The sequence below is a fragment of the Leptosomus discolor genome, chromosome 1, assembly GCF_034619465.1.
Source record: "Leptosomus discolor isolate bLepDis1 chromosome 1, bLepDis1.hap2, whole genome shotgun sequence".
Taxonomy (NCBI): domain Eukaryota; kingdom Metazoa; phylum Chordata; class Aves; order Leptosomiformes; family Leptosomidae; genus Leptosomus; species Leptosomus discolor.
The window spans coordinates 104,162,007-104,189,017 of NC_141391.1; the positions used below are offsets into that span (position 1 = coordinate 104,162,007).

The 27,011-nt window shown below is 40.4% G+C and overlaps 1 protein-coding gene across 2 annotated transcripts in view; it reads left to right on the forward strand.

Moving 5' to 3' along the window:
• GRIK1 (glutamate ionotropic receptor kainate type subunit 1) overlaps nucleotides 1–27,011 on the forward strand; it is a 171,198-nt gene that overhangs the window by 98,556 nt on the left and 45,631 nt on the right. For both annotated transcript variants that reach the window (XM_086462335.1, XM_086462343.1), the window contains exons 4-7: nucleotides 4,482–4,663; nucleotides 14,431–14,484; nucleotides 16,174–16,347; nucleotides 20,603–20,746. In XM_086462335.1, coding sequence (XP_086318461.1) covers nucleotides 4,482–4,663; nucleotides 14,431–14,484; nucleotides 16,174–16,347; nucleotides 20,603–20,746 — 554 coding nt within the window. The remainder of the gene's footprint in view (nucleotides 1–4,481; nucleotides 4,664–14,430; nucleotides 14,485–16,173; nucleotides 16,348–20,602; nucleotides 20,747–27,011) is intronic.

Genomic DNA, 27,011 nt, shown 5'->3' on the forward strand with positions numbered 1-27,011 from the left:
AATTGTGGAAAATCCTGCTTTCACCCTTAACACGACAGTACTGCTCCAAGCCCATGTGCCATCATGGCCAGCTCCATCACAGAGGCCACATACTGTACCAGTTTGTCAAGCTGTAGTTACCCACCTCCTATAGTTATGGTTTTCACTGCTGTGTGGACACATCCATGAATGTAAATGCAGTTATGAGTCTGGACTGAACAATGTTAAATAAAACAGTTCATCTGAGTGAGCTCATGTTTCCAGATGATCCAAATCACTTATGCTTACCCTCCTTATCTCAAACACTATTTACCAGGCTGCTAGTTTTTGTTATCCAAATGTTTTTCAGCCATAACTTTTTTCCAGTCAATGATTTTGGAGTGCATACAGAGACAAGAGCACTACAAATGTTTGAATAGCTTAGCACCAGCCTTCACGGACCTCCGCTGTTTAATAAGGCTTTCTCATTGCCATCTGCTTTTTGAGATCTGGCAAATGATTATTTTACAGTATCACGTTTTTCAGGAGCAGGTTGCATGATTTATGAAGATGGACACCTCCTGGAGGCAAGTGCTTTACATCTGGGAAGCTACCTGTGTCAATAGAACTTGCCAACACCAAACAAAGGCACTTGGTGATACAGATCTATCGTCTCTTGACAGCTTAACACCTCTCTTAATTATAGTCCCAAGGTTTCATTCTTTAACATTTTACCACCATATCAGCTTTACAATTAGCTTGTCCAGTGCTTACATTAGGGTAAGCTGTTCTATGTTACCTCACATACCCTTCCTGATACTGATGAAACATTAGAACTCTTTTCCAATCTTCTAGAATCTATTCAAGGTTACAATATTTATCACATTATCTGTTGAGTGCTAGTAATCTACTAAGTGGACTCCATAGGACTGTCAATGATAAGCAAATTTTACATAAGCAGGTCTAGAAAACCTGCAACCAACACTGCTAAAAGTTACATTTGAAATAAATAGTACTTACTCATCCTGCTTCTTATCAAATATCAGGTTAAATGGTACCTAATACACTGTGTTAAACAACTTCACTGTCTCCTCCAAAGGGACCTACAGCAGTTAGGAAGCTTGTATTTTGTTCCGAAAATACATTTGCAAAATTTCTTCATGTTTTCTGAGTTGAGCTGGTCAGATTTTTACCCTCTTTTGTCTTAGACTTCAATATAAATAAGAATAATAAAGCACACTACGGCTGATTTTTATTTCTAATTGCTGTCCTTACTGTGCCAGTGAAAGATGGACTTCCAGCCAAAGTCATCTTTCTTCATAGAATCAGAATCATTAGGTTGGAAAAGACCTCTAAGACCATCAAGTCCAACTGTCAACCCAACACCACCGTGCCCGCTAAACCACGTCCCAAAGCGCTACATCAACACGTTTTTTCAACACCCCCAGGGACGGTGACTCCACCACCTCCCTGGGCAGCCTATTGCAATGTTTGACCACTCTTTCAGTGAAGAAATTTTTCCTAATGTCCAATCTAAACCTCCCTGGTGCAACATTTCCTCTTGTTCTATCCCTTGTTACTTGGGAGAAGAGACTCACCCACCTCACTACACCCTCCTTTCAGATAGTTGTAGAGAGCGATAAGGTCTCCCCTCAGCCTCCTCCACTCCAGACTAAACAATCCCAGTTCCCTCAGTCACTCCTCATAAGGCCTGTTCTCCTGTTCTTGATAGTAAGTTAATGGCTTATGTCTATAAAGTAAACATCTATTTAAACATCTCACAATTTTCCTGAAATTCTCATCCTGCTCATTAATGCCTATAGCTTTTCAATGCTAGGGAAAAACAAGACTCCTAAGCAAATGTATTTATTTTTCAGTTTGAGACTGTGATCCTTTTTTCTATATTAATATAGATCCTTTTTCTATATTAAGCATAACCCACACTGTGTTCAGAGTCCCTAGGCCATAATCAGCCTTCACTCTGACTATTAATTCCTCTTTATTTTTCATCAAGGTGTTAAAAAATAGTTTATATCAAGTGCAATGCCTTTGTATGAAGCAAAAAATTTGTCTCCTGAAGTTTAATGATCCAACGAAGCCTTGCAATAGACTACATGATACATTGAGCATGCATTTCCCAAACTTAGATACCATAAATTATCATTTATTTTTCCACACGCTAGAACTGGCTAGACATACTGTTCTCTGGTTTAATTTAGTGGTGTGTAAGACATCCCTTCCAACATCCCACTTTTACACTTTGTTATTTGTCACATTGATCTGTAACAGGCACATGACTCTGTCTCAGTTATCAACAACTCAATCAAAAGGAATAACCCTGCCTTCAGTGCAGGTTTGACTCTACTTTTGATCTATCTTCCCTGAATTCATAATTTTAAAATACCAGGTGCTAAAAAGGGCAATCACATCAAATTCCTTGTCTTCTGTAAGAATCCCTGACTTTCCCCACTTGTTAGCCTGCTCTCTCAGCATTTGTTTAAGGCTCAGGGGAACCAAATCTTTTTGTCATATCAGTTCAATTGGTTTGCACAGGGCAGAATTCAAGTTCTTACTGAATTTGCTTTCTTTGAACTTGTGGTTACAAGAGACACCTAACTTTGCTAAACCTAACACAGTTTTCTAATAAAAAGAAGTACTTCCTCACAAACCAGTAAAAGCAGTTCTTCAATTTTAAGTCTGCCTGAATTACATATACATTTTTTATTTTTTTTTTAAAAAAAGGGAAATGGGGAGGTGAACATTTTCTACCTTCACACACTACCACACTTACTGCCAATGTGTACCATTAGTTGCCTGTTGGAACATTGTGTTTATGTTAGGCATGTCAGGACTCCTAAATATGTCACATAGAACTTGAAGTAGTTCCAGACAACATGAAATGATGTGAAATATTCAAAGAATTTCACATATTTTAGCATTTTACTAAAGTGTCAGAGCAAACCATTTCTCTTGATCTTCACTAGTTGAAGTTGGAAACTTGAACTCCATTAGTTGAAACTTGAACTTCACTAGTTGAAGCTGGAAATCCAACCCCAAAGCTTACTGCATCCATCAAGGTTAGACGCCATGAGATACTTCCTCAACAATACAGAAAATTCCCAGCCCTGTTTCCAAAGGGTTTAGATGTCTGGGTAAAAGGCAGCAGAATACAGACAGTAGGCCAAGAAAGTTAGTAAAACAAATCTCATTTCCATCCTTGTGGATTTTGTTTTGAAGCCCTAAATTGAACCTTTCCTCTCAATAGTACTGGCTAACCAAGCTACAGCTTTACAGGCAGGTTACATAAACCCCACTACTTGCTAGTCAATGTTGGAAGAATGTGCCCCATTCTCATAATAATGAGCTCAAATTGTTTGGTATTTACACAGGCTGGCTTCCAGACAGGCTCCGATCTCACAGCCTGTACAGTAATTTACATTTGAATACTGATGATGCTTAATAGTCTATATTGATTGTTGATACTTGAATAACCTGTAAAGAACAGACCCAGCATTGCAGGCAGAGGGAAAGATTATTTTTTTCAAAGCACATTGCTAGTACTTGAGTGAAAGCCAACAGTCCTCAATGTAGCAATCACTTGCTAACCTCAGAAGAAATAGTGATGCTTCATCTTGCCTTATATATACCATCGGACCATTCAATCAAGGACATTCATGCACAAGACAAATACATACCCACTCCCAGCAGGAGAGAGATCAGGTTTTTTATATAAATAATTAGTTTGATTTTTGTTCAAGAAGTGCTTCTTGCCCGTATTCTCTCTCTCTTTATGCATGTTTTTAAGGCAGCCTTTTACTTTCACTCAGCAGGACATCACGAGTTTTTTGTGGGTAAATTACATTCATGGATAATGAGAAAGAGATTGTAATCACACACCTCAAAGAATTCTTAACTATCTTACTTAGGTTTTGGAGGCAGTACAAATTACGTAGGAGTGTTGAATAAGCTAGTAGAATCATACTGTGTTTAAACAGTTGGACAAATCTTCAACTGGTTGAGCTCCACTGGCTTCAAATAAGCCATGTAGATTTGTACCAGCCGAAGTCATAGTCTTAGAAATCACGTTCTTTTGTTTACAGGTGTAGAGCTGGATCTCATATTATTTCAGTTCTTTGTAAGACCTCAGACTTGCTCAGTGACCTTATGCAAGTCATTATGCCTTCAGGCTTTTTGTCTCTAAACTGATAAGAAAAATTTAAGGCTCCTCCTCTGGGGTATCACAATGTATGCTGGAATGAGGACAATAAGAGCCATATGGATGACTATTAAGAATAATTATTGATAAGTGCCACTCAGGCTAACCACTGGCTTCTAAGTGAGCCACAATGGAAGTGCTGGCCATTGAACATTTTTCTCCATCACTCCTCATCTGCTCATGCTTGACATTAGGTAAGAAAGTTAGTATGTGAAACATGTTGGGACTGATAAGAGACCCTGTTTAAGTGACAATTAATACTCATTGCACAGAATGGTTAGTTATATAATTGCATATTATTTTTCAGGTCTAATTCGCCTGCAAGAACTCATCAAAGCCCCTTCTAGATACAACATTAAAATCAAAATCCGCCAACTGCCCTCTGGGAATAAAGACGCCAGGCCTCTACTCAAGGAGATGAAGAAGGGCAAGGAGTTCTATGTGATATTTGATTGCTCACATGAAACAGCAGCAGAAATCCTTAAGCAGGTAAGGGGAAGGGCGTGAAGAAGTCCGACACTCATTTTGTATCCTCAAAGTTATCAGCCTCTCTGGTTTTCATTTTCTGGGGAACATTAAATCTAAATGTATTTACCAGTTAGGACATAGACTTGTTAATACCAGGGACAGAAGTTGTCACAGTACGTACAGCAGCATTTGAGCACTCCACAAGGCTTCAGGGCTTCACAGACCCATAAGAACCAGCAGCAGTACTGATGTCTGAAGAGAAGCCCATAGGTAACCCACAGAAGGAAATAAGTATTTCTTTTTAGTACTTCAGGTTCTGCTTTACTAGGAAGATTGTTGCATTTATTTTAGGTTGTCCTGGTTTAATCAATAGTTTTTATGTCTTCCCCCCCCCAAAAAAAAAAAAGGAAGAGCCCATTTTGGAGTGCTCAGGGAGTGGCTCACATTGAGCTATTGCCTCCACATAGGTTGTACATCAGGTTCAATGCTGACTACAGTAACAAGGCATGAACCCACTACAAACAAGAGCATAACTCCATTCACTTCCCAGTAAGTAAGATTTGGTCTGGTGGCACTACCTCATTACATTTTAAACTCTGGTACAGCAAGAAGATGGAACAGAGAAAGTATCAGATGAAAAATGTATTCTTTAAAACAGGAAGAGAGGCTATTGTGCAAGGCTTAACATAGCCCAGACCTAAGCTTGAGAGCTGGACAGCCACACAAGGCAAAGACGAATGCCACAAAGCCTGATGTTAATGGGCTCGGATGGTACTAGGGGCACACAGAGTGGTGTAAATTAGAATTTACTCTTGTCACTGAGTATATATTTCCAGACAATCAAAGTCTAAAGCACCAGCTCCTGCAATTCATTGATCTGTAGACAATAATACCAAGCATTTCCTTTTTTGCTGCAATTGTAGGTATGAGGGGTTTTTGGGTTTACTGTCAGTCAGCCTAATGGGAAACGCTGATCCAAGAAAACCATCAGAGAGGTTCTAATATATACAGATACAGGCTGTCCCATAAAGGTTAAAATCTGTGCTTCCAACTCAGAAGGTTTTGCTGAAATATTTAAGTTATGCAGAGCAGCATTCTGTGTCAAAGTAAGTAAAAAAACTTACTGGTTGCATTAGTCTGAGGAGCCTGGAACCATCCTCTCCAGACAGAAGAATCTTGGTCCTGTGAGTACAGACATGCAGGATGGTGTCCTAAATCAGACAGAATACAGGTGAGAATAGCACACAAGTTCCCATCAGCTGGTAGAGTTACATTTATTGCTGCCAGGAAAGTTGTTCTGTACTAAATTTTAGGGTTTTCTCCCTATAGGTGTGATGTTGGGAATGTGAGAGAAGAGCAAGGGGAGGGTGCGCAATCATGCAGCTACTCTCTCATGTGATGGGGAGCACACTGTAGCAAGCGGCATGAATTGGGAAAGGGGTTGGACAGGAGAGCTGCTGTCCCCTCAGTTTCCTGTAGAGCTGTCCAAAAGCATTCAAACATGACAGCAGGAACAAGCTGCTCCAAAATGAGATTTGTGGGGGAAGAGTTAAACTGACAACATGAATTTTCAAAGATCTGAAAGAAGAAAGTGCAGATGTCTGACACACTGCAGGAGGTACAAAGCTTCAAAGTACCAGGCTAGGTATGGAAAAAAAAAAAAAAAAAAGAAGAAAAATAACCTTAGTGTCAAAAGAAGAAGAGGGAGGAAGTGCTAAAAGATACACTAAGACAGGGCAAAGTGGCAGAATGGTTTGTGTGGGAAATGCATCAGGGAGACAACTGACGGGCTGTAGATACAGATAATGCTTTCCAATGTCTTAAGAACTCAGAGAAGGATGGTGAATGGCAGTGTGGAAGAAAACAGGAAAATTAAGAGAGGTACACCTGTGGGTCAGAGCTGAGGGAAAGGAAGCAACATAAATATAGGCTAGAAATAAAGGGAAAATGGCTTTTATATGAGATAGTTCTATGGCTGAACCTCGATGCTGGCAGGAGTAACTCAGGTGTTGAAGTTCCTGTCAAAGGCAGCTGTGAAATAGTAAGGTGTGGAGGGCTTTGAATTCACATATGACTCATCTGATTGTAGGTTAGCTACATGAAGTACCATGGTTCACATTCTCATCACTGCATACAGAAACCCTTATATAATTTTACACTCAATGAAAACAAGATATTAAAGAGAATACTATAGAAATTATGTTAAGAAAACTGCAATGTTAGTAAAGAATATTTTTTACTTTGTAAATGATCCAATAGATATTACTGGAAAAATACATAGCTGTTAAATTATATAAGATTTGTAATAAAAGTGGGAATCAGAGCCAACAGTCACCTAAACCTGTCCCCAAAGCAACGATTTCTTGTCTGCCTACTGTATTTACAATAATGTAGCGAATGTTTAGTAGCCCATGCAGGAGAAGATAAATAAAAGAAGTTTGTAGTGGATTGGGTGGTGGAGGGTGTTTTACAGCTTAAAGCTGCAGCAGGGTCACACAGGCACATACCCACTATTCCTAATGCTTGCTTCCTGTGTCCTACTCACCCTCTGAGCCTGCACAGGTTCCCCTTCAAAAGCTTTATTTTGCATTCCCCCCCTTCCAAGCCCAAGGGTGTCCCCTCTGCACCAGATTCTGCTCCATCTCCTTTGGACAATCCCCAGCCAAGGTGGACAGCAACCCTCACCTCCTCCAAACATCTGGGAAAGAGGCAAGAGGCCACGTCTCACCTGTTCTGGCCATGTTTCCCTGCTGTGGGGCAGCGAGGCATACAGCCAGCAGCATTTCTGCTGCCAGCCACCAGTCTGCCTCTGAGCTGAAGGTGCAGGCAGGACAGAAAAGCTGCTGACCCTTCATCTAGCAGTGCCCGTTCTGCCAGGGTTGGCGGCAACAGCAATGGATCTACAAGCAGGGTCTGCTTGCACCAGCGCTCAGGGGGCACTGGCTGTGGCATGGCTTGTTTCCCAGGAAGGGAGGGCAAGGGATGCCTAAAAGGTCTTTCTGGGATCAAAAGGATTAGCATATCTGAAATTACATCCTGAAAGAGTCAGTATATGGAACTGGTTTGGGGACCGTGGAGCTACCTGACCCAGCCGTATTACCAGGCTGTGGGACTAGGGGAGGTGACATCTTCACTTGCCTCCCTCAACCTATTGTTTACAAAACAGCACAGAAGACAGATTTCTGCTCTTAAATGAGACTACCTTTCGCTTATTTATATCTTCAACTAAAATACTATTGAGCCACGCTTCTTCCTTGTGCACAACAAGAACAGGCAAATCAATAACCTAATTTAAACAAAATACAAAGCTTGCACACGGCTGAATAACTTATTCCCTAAACTCACACGTTTCCCCTTCATCTGAAATGCTGTGGAGGGTTTCACACTCCCCAACCAGCTTAATGAGGCCTGGCCCTCTCATCACCCACATCTGGAAGGAGCAAGAGAAAACTGTGATTATTAATTACTGCCTTTTCCAATAGTCACTTTGAATTTTCCCTCCGTATTCCCTCATGAGAGTTGGTAACCTCATGCAACTGGCTAAGGGAGTTTTCCAGCTCTGTTGCCTGTACCAGGTAACCACCCAAACTAGCAGCTCTGCTGCCCAAAGTGACCCAGTCCATAGGGATCAGGATATTCTGAAATTACTTGAACCGGGAGGTTATGCCAGCAGGGTTTTTAACAGGACGTACTGCACCAGCAGAGATAACGGAAAAAGTTGAAGCTTGTCCGACACTCCCATACCCTACTTGAAAATCTTGGCTGACGGAACTTTAAAACATGTGGAGACTGGACAAATCACCTGACAAGGAGAGAGATCTAGTAGAGAATTAGACGCCAAAAGCAGCAGCTAAGTGCAGTTGTGGCTTAGGGTAAAATTGTGATCTCCAAAGTCCTGCTCAGGATCCGCTTAAGCTGTGTAGAAGCCTCCTTATTTGACTTCATCAGTGCCTGTCCTGCTCTGCTCCAAGGATGCCTGGCATCTCTTTCATTCCCAAACCCGAAAACAGACATCCCTGAAAGAGTGTGAGAAAATAAGGCACACTGCAAGCTTGCCAAGACCAGCAGGACTGAGTCTCTTACACAAGGAAGCTGGAAACACTTTCTTAGTGAAAAAACTCATGGTTATAACATTCACCTGAAATATTTTGTGGACAGAGATTTGATGCTCTTTCTAGACTACGTAAGCAATTCCACAAGTCAGTTAGATCTAGCTATTGCAAATAGCGATCTCTTTTATGTGTAAATCTTCGCATATATGCTGCAAATACCGTATTTAGTCTGATATTGCCTTTTTGTATGAGGAACTTAGTTCAAGAGGTTTAGTTGTTATGGTTAATCTTTGATTTATTCCCCTAGCACACCAATAGCTGACAGATTTCACTGCTAGGCAAACTCATTTCTCACAGATTATGTTGCCACTAGCCTTAAATTATCTACTTCCTTCGCACATTTAAAATAAATTTTATGAAGTACTATATATTCAATCAGTTTAAGACACTTACAAAGCAGTTTATAAAGACTTCTATGTCCACTCTCACTATGTGACAGACAAAGAGCAGAATAATTAATTCAGTTCCTACAAAAGTACAGGAACTAAGTGTCACCGTAGTATACATTCCAGGTACAACAATAAATGTGAGAATAAAAAAGTTCATTTCTTGAGTATGCTCCTTCTAGTGACTTGATGGGCTGAAGCCCACTCTCTGCTAAGAAAAGGCAGGATTAGCTCTGTTCTCATTGCCACTGGAGAAATACCAGTGGCAGATCCTCTCAGATCTGTGAAGCCCCACGGTGAGAAGCAGATAGACACTCAGCTCATTGGTTTTCCTCTCTCTTACTCATTTTATATATAAAGGTTATTTTTTTTTCTGGAGAGATGTCTTCTTCTGGCCACCTGGTTCCTGCTGAAAGGCATGAGATGGCAAGAGCCGTAGGTTAAGACATCCGTGAAGACCGTAGGCAAAGAAATTGATGTGGCAGGGGTAATTCACCCTGAAATTCGACAGTGTACTTCAGTTCCCAAATCTAACTGTAGGTCTCCATAGAAGTAAATGTGGCCATTGCCTCAGAAACTTTATTCTGAGCTTGGAAGATACAGCAGCACAGGCTGTTAGTCAGAGTACAGTCTTTTGGGGTCCTGGCTGTGGAACATCATAGCTGCACTATACTGAGACCTCTGCTTCTCATTCTTGTTAGCTGTTCTGTCTAGATGAAAGCTAAACTAGTTACATAAACTTGCTCATGTAGTTGTTCTTTCCTTCCTTGGAAGATTCACTGGGTGGTGCAAACGCAAGCAGACTTTCAAACTAAAGGAGTGTTTTCAGTCGTGGTACTGTTGAGATGATGTACATGCTGGAGTTTGAAAGGTAGCACTGCTGCCCTAGCTCCCTGGGGTCTCTTCAGGAAGCAGAAGGAGCCACCCCCAGATGACTGGGGGCCTGGGCCCCCGGGCCCCCACATTCGTCCTGCCACATTGCTATGACCCGTGTTTCCATTTGGACTCCAATACTAGCAAAGTATTTACAGAATATGTCTTGTTTCTTGATATGGCTCATACCACTGAAGCTGGACCACTGCTGTGACTGAGTGGGATGCAGACTTCCAGTGAGTTAAGTCATATCCAAGTAAAGCTGTCTATGTAGAGCCCAGTGTAAACACAATATAAACCTTTATAACAAACACTTTGGAGGCAGGGAGGCAGAAGGGCTGTTGTTCATTATGGTGTATCTTGCTGATCTTAAAAAACAGTGGTGGTGCTAATCAATTGTATAATGAAATGCACTCATTTAATGGTCGTGAAACTAATGATGAATGAGGAAAATGCAAAGTGAAAACCAGAAAAGTATTTGATGCAGTTCCTGCTAAAGTGCTTCACCATCATTTTGGTTTCAGCCCACCCTAACGGAAGACTGACACTAGCTCTAAATGAGATGGTGTTTTTTTTACAAGATGAACAAATGTAGGTTGGAGCTGGGATACAATGCAAGCAAAGAACAGGGTGCCCAAAGAGATTGATAGATGTAAGAGAGAATATTTTTATCCAGTCTCTATCCACTTGCCATATATATTTCAACAAAGAGTAATTGTTCAGATTCACATTGCAGTTCACGATCCAAAGTTAAAGGTACAGGTCTGCGAAAGACGAGGCCCAAACATCTGATCTGATGTGGACAATTAGAGATGGAAGGCTCTTTATTTTACTTGCCAGGATAATCCATAATCAACCCATATCTGAGTTTGGCTGAAGAACAGATTTTATACAGGCCAGGAAGGGCAGGAGTTCTGCAAGGAGAATGCTGAATATTTTAGCCTGGTTTCACTAGTTTACATTAATCTAAGTTCCATAGTAAGTAAAAGCTGTTATTATTTCAATAGGACATTTATATCAGATGCGTAATTATTTAAATAATTACATGCAAAGTTATTTAAATAGGAGTGTGTAATGAAATCTTATTCTAGTTTCTTACGTGCAGCTATATACGCACAAACCAATCTTGTTGCCTCCACTTCTTTCTTCTGGGTTGCTCTGCTTGTTTTCTCTGGTGGGGAGGACACTTGCAGCTGCTTTGCAAAGTACTTCAGAGGTGTCCCAGCCTGAAAGGGGTCTTTGTTCCTACCAGGCTTTTATTATTGTCTTTCTCCTGGTGGTGCTAGAGGCTACAGTCCCTGCATCTGCTGTGTTGCAAAAACATGAGTCCTTGCTGCTGAGACCACACAAGTGCAACTCTCCAAATAGGAGCATCCAAGTCATTAAGGCTCAGAAGTCAATGCTTTGGGGTCTTCAGCATTCCTCTTGCTTTTGCTTTATTTAACTTATCTTCACCTCTTGTTTTACTACCATCTTCTAGAGCGGACATGTGGTCTTGTCATCACATCTTCCTTCACTGGGAATTTTACTTAGTGACCAAGTTACCCTAAAACATAAACGAGTTATTATTACAAAGTCTTTGTGATCCATTAATAAAAAAGCATCCTATTTAGGTCAATTTACAGTTCTAACATGTCACAGCAATGTCTACGTGCTATATAACTAATTGTTTTAACAATCATAAGAGGGGAGGACAACCACTTAAGTTTGGTCTTGTGACCAATGCTAAGTGAGAGGGCAGAGCTCAGCGGCAGATCAGGGCCCAGCCTGGGACAGATTCAGCATCAATCAACTCTTGTTCCTCAATCAGACAAGGACATTAGTAATATGGGTGTGTGACACTTACGAACTCTCTTCCAGCTGTCTGTAGCTTCATATCTTAACTGGGTCATTGTTAATAGAGAAAAAACAAAAGTGACATGTTGATTAAGTTTCCTGGGCCGCTGCAACACTTTCTTTGGAAGAATTTCAGCAAGTGTCTCTCATGGAGCCCTCAGGTGCAGGGTCCTTGGTAAATCCATGGCACCCTTCCAGCAATTGACATTCTGAACCTGTGTCTTGGTTATGGCAGATAGCATTGCTGGCTGAACCTCACTTTTTACATACAACTGCCTTCGGTTTTTCAGGGGTTTTGGTTCTGTGTTGTTTTCAAAGACAACCCTGTAGTACTACTTTTGAAATCATTATTATTCATGGGTATGTGTTTGTCCTGCAAGCTCTGTTTATAACACATTACCTGGGAATCAATATTCTCATAAAAAGTTTTAATCAAGAATATGTTCAGGAGGCAAACACTCCTCTCAGGCTACTGTCCTTGAATTTGTGAGGAAAGTAATAATGGGGCTACCTTGGATTAACTAGCAGATACCCAGTAGTAGTGTAGCTGCAGCAGCACAGCTAGGTAATGCTTCCCAAACACCCAGGCTACACACCTTATAATCATTTTACTTCATGTATCTGTCTAGTTAATGTAAAGTTGTATTTTAAGGCATTATATAGCTCAGCATTGTCTTGGTTCTCCATTGTCTTATTATTTCTACACAGGCAGATTGCAGTTTATACCTTCTGATAACAGAAGTGCGATGATTTGTTGTCAGCTCTTCTATCTCAAGCTAGAATTAAAACTGTAATGAATCAATAATTTAAATCTAGGTATTTGTATCCTCCTATTTATGTTTATTGGTATGACATTGTGTTCATACTAATGTAACACCATGGACCAACCACGAACTTCCTGTAGAGGACCAAATAAATTTAGGTATACAGAGGTTTACCTGGGCTCAAACCGCATTTGTATAACTTAGTGGTTGGTCTGTGGCCCATATGAAATAATTGAGTTATTTCAATACAGTTTCAGCTCAAAAGAAACCTGCATCATAAAAATCCTGACTGGCACCTACTTCCTATAGCAGGGAACGTAGACGTAGAAATCCAGCGGCTCCAGTGAGCAAAGCTAAGTCCAGCCAGGTCAACTGGGAAACACAGCATGCAAAAGTTTTCATTGATGCTACCATATATCATTTTCAGTGCATAAATAAGGAAGGAACATCTGTCTCCAGGACTGATAGGTTACTAATTTCTACAGGTAATAAAATAACTCTAAGAAATGGAATAAAAGAGGATTAATGAAATAAGAAACGAAAGAGGTAATTTTGACATGTAAATTCAGTGGAGCATTTCAATAAAATACTTGCCTTCTGGCTTGATTTTTAGTGGCTGGAAATTGATTGGTTGTTTGTGATTAACATTGAGCTGTTTTTATTATCTACTGCAGCTTAGAAAGTTCAGGTCCTTTCCTTTTTTTGTGTGTGTAAGGAATTGCCATACACAGTCACACAACTGATTTTCAGATGCTTTTGCCATGAAAGAGAATTTTGGCAAGCCAAACGACACTATTTTCTCCTGTCTTTCAAACAGCTATTCAGGCACTTCTAAAAGTGTCCTGAAATACTATTAATACCAGATGCTTATGTTGCTGTGATCGAGACTAAATAACATTTAACCTTTGTCTGTGTTACTGTCATGATAATGAATTCTTCAGTAGTTTCCTGGCTCATAATTCCTCCTCCTTTTCACAAGATCCCAGAGAGGGCAAAATGCTTTCATCATGGTAATGGTGTGCATGGACACAGCAACAAGAGTAGGTGATGCTAGGCTGAAACTGTAGAGCATCTTGTTATACATCATCAGGAGTGTTTTATGTAAGCATTCCCAATGATTTTTGGAGAGGGACTGAGGGAAAAAAAAAAAACGTTTCCTGCAATGTGAGAGCTGTGAAGAAAAACTTCACCTTCTTCCACCCCAGGTGGCCATTCAGTATGCATTTAAGTGCCATCCTTACCTTCCAGACCTTCAAAAGTTCTGACACTGGAAAATTAATCCAGACCAGAAATCCTTTCTTACTGGCTGTTTTGACAACCTCCTGCAGACCTGCATTCCCCAGGTGGAACAAAAGACATTTATAGAAGCTTTCTTCTTCTTGTTTTTCTTGTTTACTTCAGTGAGCACCCACTGGCTGTCTTGTTCTCACATGGTAATGCAGAATAAAAAAACATGCACCTAAGCACTTTTCACTACAAATTCTGTTGTCTGCTAGTAAATTCCTTTTTAACACTCCTAAACCGCAGACTAAAGAATTTCACTTTTAAAGAATCAGCTTCTTGTTGTCACTAGTGATTTTTCTTGTCTTAGAAGTTTTGCAATCTTTAATCTCTTTCCGGAGCAAAGGTGATAAAAACATAATTTAAACACAATAGGATATTTTTTGCTCCTGAAGAAAAACAAGTGTTTTACTGGAATCATATTTTCATGACCTGTAACATGTTGTTCCAGATTAACCCATGCTTTTCAAAAGACAGAGCAATACACTGAAAGCATCCAGACTAAAGTACATTCACCTTTCAATTTCTTTCAACAGATTCTCTCCATGGGAATGATGACCGAATACTACCACTACTTTTTTACAACACTGGTAAGGAACACTAAAGATTTGGATGTGAATTTTCTCTGTTGTGAAAAGTCAAATAAAATTTCCACTTTTTCTAGGAGATCTTTTTTTGCGTTATTCAAGGGAATACCTGGAGAGTGAGTACTAACACTCTTTAGGACTCACAATTCTGTAAGGAAGATGTTTTGCGGTATCTGTGAGGCTGGCTAACAGTTTAATACAGTGAAAATTAATTGCAGTATTGTGTTTAAGGAGAAGCCATTGGTACAGGTGTATCTGAGTGAAAGAAAATAACGAATGAAAGGCTTTGCAATGAAGCTGAGGTCAAGCACTGTGGGTGCTGCAGTTCATTGCTAAAATGTTTAATTTACTTATAAAAATGGAAAATCACATCTCTATAAAATCGCTTGGGAAATTTTATAGTAAAAAAAAACCCTAGGGTTTTTTTTTATGGTACAAATCTATAAATACTTATTTCAGCACATTTTTCCTATATTTTAACTTACATGCTGTACATAAATATAGCTCAATCCATGCTTAAGGTCCATTTACATTGTCGACTAGAAAGACAGCAAAGAACCAACATTTCTAGAACAGTCCTGGAGGGCTGGATTGTATCGTGTGCATCAACTTATTCTTTATTTGCTTTCAGTATAAAATTTTATGTGGAAGTGAAAAATTGTTTTGAATCCAATAGTCAATTCATTAGCCAGAAAAGACTCTAGCTGTTTGGAACTTGAAGTAGTGGCTTGAAATAGTTCTCTTTGAGGCCATTTTAACATCAAGAAAAATATAAAAATTTAAGATTTGCTGTGAATTTACAGTTTGATACAATAAAGAATACAATAAAAAATCTATCATAAAATGGTAACCAGCAACAACAATATGCATGACATAGTACAGAGCACATGTTAGAATGAGCAGTGCTGGTGGTATCTTGGCATTGTGGTATTGCAAATGTTGACATTTTGATGGTTACTGTGGTATGAAACCGTAACCAACATGTTTGTCATTTTACTGGCCTGCCAGGATCAGCAAAAACAGCCTTCAGGCTTTGAGAAGCAGTTATCATATTTCCACTGCCTCATAAATACAGCTGTGGAGTGCGCCACTCAATTATATCACTTTTACAATATCCATTATTTTCCTGCCCTGTAACTGCTGAGCACTGAAGCGCGTGGACTTACTGTGCACTGCCTGACACGTCCATTAGACTTACTGGCAGCAAGTCACCTGAAGGAGGCAAGGCAGGAGAAGAATGGGATTCATAAGTAGCAAAAGTCTATTGCTTTCAACATCTCTTGGAATTTTCCTTCCCTTAGTTGAGAAATAAGCTTGTCGTTGGCCAGCTAATTCCTCATGTCAGTTTGTCAGAGCTGTAACACTGTTAGAGGACTGCTATAGATTAAAATCAGATACTGCTGTGCAGGTTCACTGCAAAATAGTGTTGTTGTGGGGAACTGATTTTTATGTTCCAAAAAGCAGATATGTGGTTTGTAATAAATTTCACACAGCTTTGTTTTGTTCAGATTTCTAACTGAAGCGGACTAAGACTAGGCTTTGAGGACAAGCAGAGCGTTCACAGGGAAAAAAAAACAGCACCTGAACTTTGGATTGAAAATCAAACACAATTTTGGCCTAATTATACCTTCTGAACATTTTGCTTTAAAAACTCTACATCTGGTTTTGTTTGTTTTCTTAACGGTGATTTAGGATCTATTTGCATTAGACCTGGAACCCTACAGATACAGCGGAGTAAATATGACAGGATTTCGCCTGCTAAACATTGAGAACCCACAAGTTTCATCCATCATTGAGAAATGGTCAATGGAGCGTCTGCAGGCTCCACCGAAACCAGAGACTGGCCTCCTCGATGGCATGATGACAGTAAGTGAACAACCACAATGATGCAGGGGCACGTACAACACGCTTCACAGTGCTGTTCTAGCAGATGTGGACCGATCCCATTACTGCTTTATTTCACAATGCAAATGCTGAAGCAGCATCCCCAAAACAGACTTCCTTTTACCCACTTCTACACAGAAGTGCATTTGCCCTGTGAACCAATGTTGTACTCATCTGTGTGACAAACCACTCCTGGGCAGCTCTAGAGATGAGTGTCAATTCTCCATCATGGTGCCGTCCAGCTAACATCATTCATCTTGTTGTTGTCAAATGTACATATTGCTGCCTCATTTCACTAATAATGTTCTGCATGGAGTGAAGAATATAACAGGAAATAAAAACTTTCAGAGCAGCTATGTGATTTACAACCTGCAGGGAAAGATATTGTACACGTGGACAGGTAATAGCATTTTTAAATTGGAAGGGTGCCCTTTCTCTTCATTGCCATCATCTACAGCAACTTTGGCTTTCAAGATATAATTTAAAAATAAATGAAAAGTATCATCAAGCCAGGAAATTAGGATTTCCTACGTAGAACTCCCCCAAGATGTAAAGGAAAGGATAGGAGCAATTACATGTATAGTGTGACTCCATTCAGTTTTGCAGGGTGAAGGGTTGCCATTTTTTGTAATATAAGATAATGTATCTTATGCACTGAGTGGAGTTCAAAGTGATATGAAATAGGCTTTATTGCAGATGATTGCAGGGAAAATTTTGAAACATCCTGATGTCCTGAACAGAAATGCATTCTGTGTTCTATCTCTAGGATTTTAAAAAAATGTTCCTTATTTGGGCAGATACATTGAATTCACTCATACTCAAAGCAGGGGAAAAATTTGTCCCTGGGGACTTCTGATGAGAATACACAAGACCTGCAAGGGTAGCTATTCACACATACCTATTCACCTGCATTCACCCAACTGTAAAATTAGGAAAAACAAATTTCTTACTAGACTCTTATGCTCTCCTTTGTATCTCTATAATCTCTTAGTGTCCTTGATGCTCTGAAACTGCAGGAGCACCAAAGAAAACATCTTCCTAGTTGGCTGTGATCATTTAAATATTCACAGCAAGTTCTGCTTATTCAGCTTGAAGGAGAGCTGCAATAGTGCTATATTTCATTAGACAATAAGGTTAGGACAAGCTGCACGGTATAAGATCAGGATTACATGTCCTATTGTTAACTTAGGATTTCTCCGTTTTGGTTCATGCTATACTGTTTGCCTTGATGTCAGCTTGTGGGAAGTCAGCAGGGCATGACCAAGACAGTTTTGAGTTCACAGAATCACAGATCACAGAATCACAGAATGCTAGGTGTTGGAAGGGACCTCGAAAGATCATCTAGTCCAACCCCCCTGCCAGAGCAGGACCACCGAGAGTAGATCACACAGGAACGTGTCCAGGCGGGTTTTGAATGTCTCCAGAGGAGACTCCACAGCCTCTCTGGGCAGCCTGTTCCAGTGCTCTGCCACCCTCACAGTGAAAAAGTTTTTCCTTATGTTAATGTAGAACTTCCCATGCTCCAACTTGCACCCATTGCCCCTTGTCCTGTCATTGGCCATCACTGAGAAGAGCCCGGCTCCATCCTCCTGATACTCCCCCTTTACGTATTTATAAACATTGATGAGGTCACCCCTCAGTCTCCTCTTCTCCAAACTAAAGAGACCCAGCTCCCTCAGCCTTTCCATCATAAGGGAGATGTTCCACCCCCTTAATCATCTTTGTGGCTCTGCACTGGACTCTTTCAAGCAGTTCCCTGTCCTTCTTGAACTGAGGGGCCCAGAACTGGACACAATATTCCAGATCACATTCCACTTTATGCCCAAATTGCACACAGAGGCATAGTTGTTCTAATGAGATCTTTGAGTTTCTTTGCAATAATTTAAACAGGATACAAAAATCAGAAACACAAGTTCCAGCACTAACTCTTAGTCCCTTTCTTCTTATGCACAAGTACAGACATCAATATAAGGTGGTTTGCTTCAGAAAATGAGGTGACCTTTTGTTCCAAGCATGCAACGCCTAAACCAGAACAACAGTGAGGGAAGAAATAGACGGCTAAGGGAGGTAATATAACCTTCCAGCTGATGCATGGCGGGATGGATGAGTAATAAGTTACACAAGCGCGAGATTCAAATAGCCAAGTCTGGCAATGCTGCCAATGTGAAAACACAGTGGTATGCACCGTGTTACCAAGTAAAAGCATCAGTGGTCCCAGGTAGGAGTGCAAAGTGTGGTGCATTGAAGCATTTTCACTAAGTATCTTAAGTCTCTAGGCCTGGGTCACAGGCAGACTGGCACTCCAGTGCGCAAGTAAAATTAAATCCTGAACGCACGTGTCCCCCGTCTAGTGTAAAAATTGATCTGAAGTCCATTGACACTGACGGGAACTTTTCCATTGATTTTGAGGGATTTTGGAGCAAGCCTTTAGTCTCCGTGTCTGATTGGAACAAGTGTCTCTTTTAGGTCACTTGATGCTGAGAACAGGTATTACCGTCTCCTTTTGCTTGCCTCACCATTTATAATGTTTTCAGTTTGCTCTCATTGTGGGAGCATTGTTTTGGGTAGATCCTGACTCGGGTGTCAAGAGCAATTCCTCATCTGCAGTATATTAAGATCAGTTGATAAATTCAGATTGCCAGCGAAAACCTCCAATGCTGATAAGACTGATGCTGTTGTAATTTACTTAGGTAAATGAAACAGAGTCAAATCTATTAATTTCCCAAAGGAATTGCATGGGAAAGGAATAAAAAATGGATTAACTTTGCAGTTCATTTAGATGAGTCCAGTTTCTCATCTGCAGAGTTAGTACTTTGTTTTTTAAGGCCCTAACTTAATTATTCATTAGGTTTACAAGAAAAGTAAGCACTTCATTTTTACAGCATCCCTGTGCATTAAGTGAAACATGGCCGTTCCCACCTCACACATGAGAGCACTAAAGCACAGTGAAGGTGAAGGCAAGATTTTTCTAAAACTTCCTCATGATAAAGGGTGACAGGGGTGTCATCTCAGTTTGGGGCTTGCTGGGCATGTTTTTAAACCAATAAACCCATTCTCAAAAGAAACACAGATGCACAACCAGTATCACAGAATGACAGAAAGTTGGGGTTGGAAGGGACCTTGAAAGATCATTGAGTCCAGTCCCTTTGCCAGAGCAGGACCACCTAGAGTAGGTCACACATGAACGCGTCCAGGTGGGCTTTGAATGTCTCCAGAGAAGGAGACTCCACAGCCTCTCTGGGCAGCCTGTTCCAGTGCCCTGTCACCCTCACAGTGAAAAAGTTTTTCTTTGCGTTAATGTGGAATCTCCCATGCATCCAGTAATTTTAGTAATATTTAGGTGTTTAAGGGCTGTATTCATCTGCTTGTCTTAGACAACTAGAAGTCAAACGTATAAGTCCAACTTAATCATTAAAAAGGGCACCTCAAAAGAACAATTCTCCTCTAAGATGGCATGGGAGGTATGGCAAGGAAACAGCCCCGGCCAAATCTTGGCGGGGCCATTTCACACTTTGGTGCCAAAAGCCAAGATCATTGAGGGCAGTAGATGATTAGAGACAGTAGATACCTGTCTGGTGGGATACCTACCAAGTGCTTGGTGGGATTGATTTCCCTGGCAATCAGGGCCTGCCTGCCCCTTGGGGAAGAAAGCAATCCCACAAGTGCCATGAGAAGAGTGGCAATGTGGAGCTAGCACGGGCCCCATGTGGGCAGCCCTCCCATATGCCCGCATGTCATGCAACCATCCTACATCGACCTGCAGGCTGGGCAGAGACTGGCTTGAGCACCTGCATGGTGCTTTCAAATGCCACGCCTAGAGGTGCTGAGAGTCTTTGGCAAATCCCATGAGGAAACAATAGAAGACTGGGTACTACAAAGTGCCTGGCCCTAAGACATGACTGGGGGATGAGACCTGGGCAGCTGTATCACCTGAGGCTTCTCAAAACTCCTCTCCATGTCACAGAGTTACTTGTGTGCTCCTTCCTGCACTGGACCCACCGACCCCTCTTTTCCTGTACCTACCCAATGTAGTTCCTTTGCCAATGCTTATCTGAAAATAGCCTGAAATTAATATAAGCTGCAAAACAATGGATCATTTTGCACCTCAGATTTCCATGGAGAGCCCAGTAGTGGCCTTTTCCACAACAGTAGTCCAAGGGAACATTTTTCAGTAAAGAAAAGCGGTACTGGACACAAAGATGTACATATATTAAAGCCTTTCTGTTTTTTCATGCAGACGGAAGCAGCTCTGATGTACGATGCTGTTTACATGGTAGCAGTGGCCTCCCAGCGTGCCTCCCAAATGACTGTCAGCTCCCTGCAGTGCCACAGACACAAGCCGTGGCGTTTTGGACCCAGATTTATGAATCTGATAAAAGAGGCAAGTGTAGACCATCTGCTTTCAGTCAGCATAATCCTTTCTTTCTTATTTACCACACTGGCTTGTGTTGTTGCTCCCTGCTCTTTGTCATATGCTATGTTCCGGTTTCTGGCACTTGGATGCCCAATTCTTCCTCACCTTCCCAGTGGAGGAATGTTGATTTACAGACACAAGGTTGTGGCCTGCATTCTGGTGGAGACTTTATATGGTCTTTGAAAAAAATAAACTGCTAAACAGTAGGTGTGATAAAATCTCAGACTAGCACACCATAAGACTGCCTGTATTTTTTGCTCAGCTAATGTTATGGTTATGTTATTATGGTCGCATATAATTTCTAAAAATATGAGGTAACTAACAACAGCCATTCCAGAAATTGAAAGAAAAGCAAGTCTCTAGCTCTGTCCTTGTTTCACCACTTAATTGCAGATTGTTTGATCAGTAATCAATATCCAGAAAATATTTCAGCCAGTATTTCTAAAAAAGTAAATTGCTTCGTGAAGTCATGCACTATATGTCTCATAAGAATGCACCACTGAGCTAGTTTGATCCACAGATGTTCTAAAAAATACACATTTTAGCTGAAATGCCTTCACTTTTCCAAAAGTACAGTTTTTATTATGAATTTCAAATGGAAACTTTTCCTTTAGGGAAGTGTGTAGAAATGAAAATTGGAGATTATGTGGAGTTTCCTATGCATATTTCATATTTTCCCCCAGTTCTTGTCCATGACAGTGTGATTCCTATCAAAGCCACATTCATTAGCACTTGTGTAGGTGGAACAGGACTTGTAGGCCGAGGTACAAGGTAAGTGGTGGCAGCACATTGGGGCATACACCTGAATCCAGAAATATAGTAGGAGCAAACTGAAAGACAAGACATGTGGTGGTTACAGAACGTGTAGAAGAGCTGTCATCACCTTCTCCAAACTGCTTTAAGTAAATTTTTTAGAATTGCCACAGGCAATATACGAAATGGTGATTCACCTACCCAGAAAGCATTGAAAGTTACTGAAACTGTACTCTTCACACGGTGTTTTATGAATTTTAAAGTTTCCTTGTAAGCTTCTTTCTTTGAAAATATAAAGAAAAGTCAAGAGTTATCCCAGTACTCACAGACCTGACTTAAGAATTAAGGAAGCTTTGAGATACTTTCCTCATTGCAACACAATCATGGGAACAGACAAAGGAGTCAGGGAAGCAGCACTGGTGAAGATTATTTCTCTCACTGACATGAGCCATGCTGCATCCAGCTCCCGCACTGGGGAGGAGGTGGGAAGACTGTAGTGGGAAAAGTAAAAGATGGGAGAAAATTGTCTCGGAAGTGTGTCTAATAAAGATGAACTTCTCTCTCCCTTCTGATTTGATCTAAGTGGGAACCTTTGCTCTTCTACTTCTCAACCTCAAACTAAATGAGGTAGCATTGCTACTCATATAATTTCAGGTGCGTTTTAAGAATAATTATAATTAAATTGAAAGTTAGCAAAAGACTTTGTATCAGTGGATGCACCTGAATAATTCTACAGAGGTGACCTACTTATTTTGGCTTATGCTAAGCATATAGCCTAAGGGTCCTGAATCCTAAGCCAGAAGTACTTTGACCAAGCGTACCAGACATACCTCAGCAGATCCAATTCAAAGCTTAAACAGTTACACAGTTCACACATATCATGTACAGCCAGCTCCTCTTGCATGGAGTGAGATATGCAAGTTAATTATTGATAGCGTCTTTCATGGTCAGTAAAACAGTGATTTAAATACTCTGAGAGGCTTACCTTCCTGTTTCTATTGTAGCCAAAAAAGATGGTTGATAAAAGTAGAGTACAAGGTTTAATAAGACAGTATTACATTTCCCATAAAGTATAAAGCAGGTGTTGGGATCTAAATAATAAATACATTTGGGCCTCCCTACTTCACGTTAGGATCCAGTTTGCTCAACGAGGATAGAGGAACTTTATGTATTAGGAATCAAGTGAATAGGTATAGAGAAAAAAACTCAAGCAGGCAGGATGATAGTTTGGGCACGCATAAATACAATTTAATTTTACTATTTTGCAATGTGATACTGACAGACGATGAAGGAGGCATTTTACAGACGGGTCTGAAGACAAATATTCTCTACTGCAGTCAAAATAAAAGACTTTCAGATAAAGAGGTTTCCTGCTATGACTCCCACAGGTGCTAGAGCTTAGCAAGTACTTCAATGGCTCCGTGGTGCATTTTATTTTAGTGGTGATAAGAGCTGTAGTCATCTCATTTGCTTTGTGGGCTAATGCCATAAAATGCCAGGCTGAAGGTAATAGAAAGAACCTCAGCACCTGCCTGGACTTGAGCAGAGGTCAAGGTGGAAAGCCTCTGAATGCATAGCAGCTCATAGGCTGCTAATGTCTTCACCTAGCAGATGGCAAATTAATTTTTTTCAGCCTGTCACTGTCCTGTTGGGAAGTCAAGGTTCAGGTCATATCTGGTCCTCAGCTACACATGAGTTAACTTCTTCCTGAAAGCAACTGGAAAGTGGACATCCTAGGGCAAAATCTTGCCTTTTCATTCACACTGATCCAAATGCATGTGCGTTGGAGTCAGTTTCTGAATTTTCAGAGCACATGAAAACAAAAGATGGCTAGTTTAATGTGAGAATACTCCTCTCGACCTTAGGACTTCAGGTAAGTGCACCAGGTAGCAGTAGCAGATCCACTGCCTGTTTTTCTTAATGACCAAGACTTGAAGTGCTACCAGTAAGACTATAGGAGAAAAGCAGTAGCAAAAATGCCTGAGGCTGCAGAATAATCAATTACAGCAACAAAACCAGTAATCCTCTATGCCCTAAAGATCTCATGAGCTAATGCTGATTGTAGGCAGCATTTGCAGAGAAAATCAAGCCTGACCAAAGCCCCCCAGCCCTGAGGACAGCTTTGAGGTCAGAGAGATCATCAGCTAGTTCCCATGAAGGAGGATATTACATAAAATATACTGTCTGGGATCAAGACTCTTCTACAACAGCTCATTAAGATCTTTCTAATGAAAAGTAAATCCTTGTCAGAAGCTTTTGTCTCTCAGTGACCTAGTGTCATTCATATCTAAATGATATTTTAATCTTTTACCCTTATGGAAACATTTGCAGACAGTACATCTTACCCATGCCCAGCAAGAAAAAGAAGGTCGTTGTCTCTCTTCAGAGAGGGAACAGGGAGAGAAAGGATGATTCCACCTTTCCTAAAAGGAAAACGTGTGTAAACATGAAACAGATGTTTACAACTAAATGATCAAATTCCTTGGTCATGTCCCCTTAAAGCATGATGAGCCCCAAAATATTTCTTGTCTGTTATTCAGTTATCACCTAAACCAATGTGACCTCCTTTCACCCAAATCCAGTAACAGTTAAAGGAACGACTGCATGGAGAAGTATTTCAGAAGGCAGAGATGCAGTCTTTATCTTGAGTGACTTTATTAAAACCCCTCAAACAAAAACACATACACGCAAATCTCAAAGATTAAAAGAAATCTAAGCACTTACATCTACATTTCAGTTTACGTTGTGTTTTTGACAAGATACATTTCAAGCACATCTAGTTAGTAGAGATCAGGAGTGAGAGCAATCCGTTGAGATTCTGCATCATGTAATTGAATACAGCCTTGCTTTTATGGTGTGACATTAAAAGCACTCAAGAATCCTCTAAGCTGAACCAATTCTTTGTGTGGGCTAGTGTAATGACCACAGAAAGCAACAAGATAAGCGGACTCCGTCATCCAGGCACTACCATGTCTGTAAAACTTACAAGCCTCAGTCTCAGCTTACTTGCAATAATTCTTCTGAGTGAAGATGTCCCAGGTAGACTGGAAAGCCAACCTCGTTCAAATGCCTTCAAGTTCAAGAAAGTCTTTCCTTAGAATTTATAAAGGGTTTTCCAGCCCTCTGCTAGCTGATTCTTTTTTCTGCAAGTAATAAGTGGTATGCCTCATAGAATGTCTCCAGCCTGCAACAAAGACAAGGATTAGTAAAATTAAGTCCCTGAAGAAGCCTGTTTAAATTCTCACATCATTTTTCCTTGTTAAAGATTTGAAATGAGACATTTATTTAGATTATTTGTACACAGGAAGAGTACTGTAAATATTGAACACATTCTACAGTTTTTGAAGCATCTGGCGACGTGTGACTCTGGCCTGTGGATGACACTCTGCTTCAAGAGTAAAATTAACTAAAAAAAAAGTAAAGATGTATCCAGTCCTTCCCTGAACAAGAGGACAGCAATTGAATCAGCATCAAGAAATGAAATTATGCAACAAGGACATCTTTATTATCTGAGGTTGTTATTTTGCCTCCTTTTTGAAACCATGATGATAATTCAGAGTGATACTCTGTGTTCTGGTTACACTGGCTATGAATGCTTTTATTTTCTGTTTCTTCTTTACATAAAGAAAAGGGGAAAAACCCTTATCCTATATACATAAGAATGTAATTCCTGGAGTCTTTTCTTCCAAACTGGAGGCATTTAAGCAAATTATAGCCTTGCTCTGCAGAGAAAGAGGCCCCTCCATCAGCATAATTAGGAACACTGGGAAACAGGGAGGCATTATAGTTTCCAGTCACCACAAAAGGAGCTGGGAAGACCTGCACCACAGGAAAAAAGTCTTGACAATCCTCTGAGCTGGATCACTTTTTTGTGTAGACCAATGGCCATAGAAAGTAACAAGATGAGTGGACTTGCTCATACAAGGACTACTAGGACTGTATATCTTTCAAGCCTCTGGTTCAACTTGTACTTATTCTTCGGAGTGAAGATGGTTCAGTATGTTTGTCACTTGCTAGCCGATACTTGCCTCCAAAACAAGCTGTTACCTCACCTGTGCTGAGAGCGCACAAATGATTTAGAAACTCCTGGCTGTCTTGAGGTATCTGCCATATACACTTTTATTCCAGACATGGTTGATCTACAATGAGAAAGTAGTACATTTCTCTGTTTCCTCACATTTTTAGTGCTCTTTTGCAGCTCTCAGATATCATTTTTTTTCAGCACATATATGTTTAAAAGTTTATATCCTTTAAATCTCTGAACTGTTTGACATATACCCAGCACTTTAGATGGATGTCAAGTTCCTACTCTGTTATTCTGATTCATGAGTGCAGGTGAGATCCTGCTGGTTTGTTTTCTCTTGGTGTGGAGGGAGCTAGCAATCATCCTCAGGATTGCTGAATTTCCTGGGAAGCTCCACTGCAGCAAACAGAAGAAAGAACTAATGAGTTGAAGATGGCACAACCGCATCCAGATTGATTTTGTCCAAATTCGATGAGCTGACTCACATTTTGAGAAAGAGACAGGAATGCACAAAGTCTTGATTAACGGGTATCAAATCACAGGATGTAATTTTCAGGGGATTCTTGATAATAACTAACTAAATCTAAAACAAACATAGAACATCATTCGAAGAAGATGGAAATGATCATTACAGAAAACGTACAAATTTAGAATAAGACAGAGGGGGAAACAATCCAGCTGGGGACATATTTGTCAGTTTTTTGCATCTCCAGACAATGGAGCACAAAACATCTTGTAAGATGACAGAACATTTCTTTTGTTTCATGGTCTTTTATTACTACCAAAGTCAACGCGTAAGATTATTTTCATGGGACTGAAAATCTACAGAGTGGAACAAAAAAGGAAGTGAGCAGTACGGGACTCTGGATGTCAGAAGACCCAAGAACTCACCATCTCCCCTGCTGCCTGAGGAAGGATCTGTATGTCAGTCACCCAGTTGTTCTGCTGCACAGAAATCTCTATGCACGTGACTGGGGAAAGATGACAATATTTCAGTTCCAAAACATATATCTCTGGCATTGTGTTTTAGTGATGAGTCAATTACACCATCTATAGATACTGGTTGCAGTTATTATCTGGGCTCTGATGCTGCAATATTTAGTTAATTCAAAAAAAAAGCAGTTATTGACTTTGGTAGGACTTCTCTCACCAGTTAATTTGATACTAGGATTTGATCCACTCTCATTAAAACAAACACTTTTCATTGTTTTCCTTTTTAAAAACTTACTTCTTGTCCATGAAGTAATGGGTGTATTTCTGATATAAGTACATTACTGTCTGTTATTTTCTGAACTGAAAACTCATAATTAAAGGAGCAAACAAAACAACTGCTAGACTTGCATCCCATGATGATTTATTAGGAGACAAAGGTCAGCTTTCCAAGGAGACAATGTATGGCTGCGGTTAATGCCAATAGGGATTCCTCTTCTGAAATCAAATTTCAAGTGGAAAATC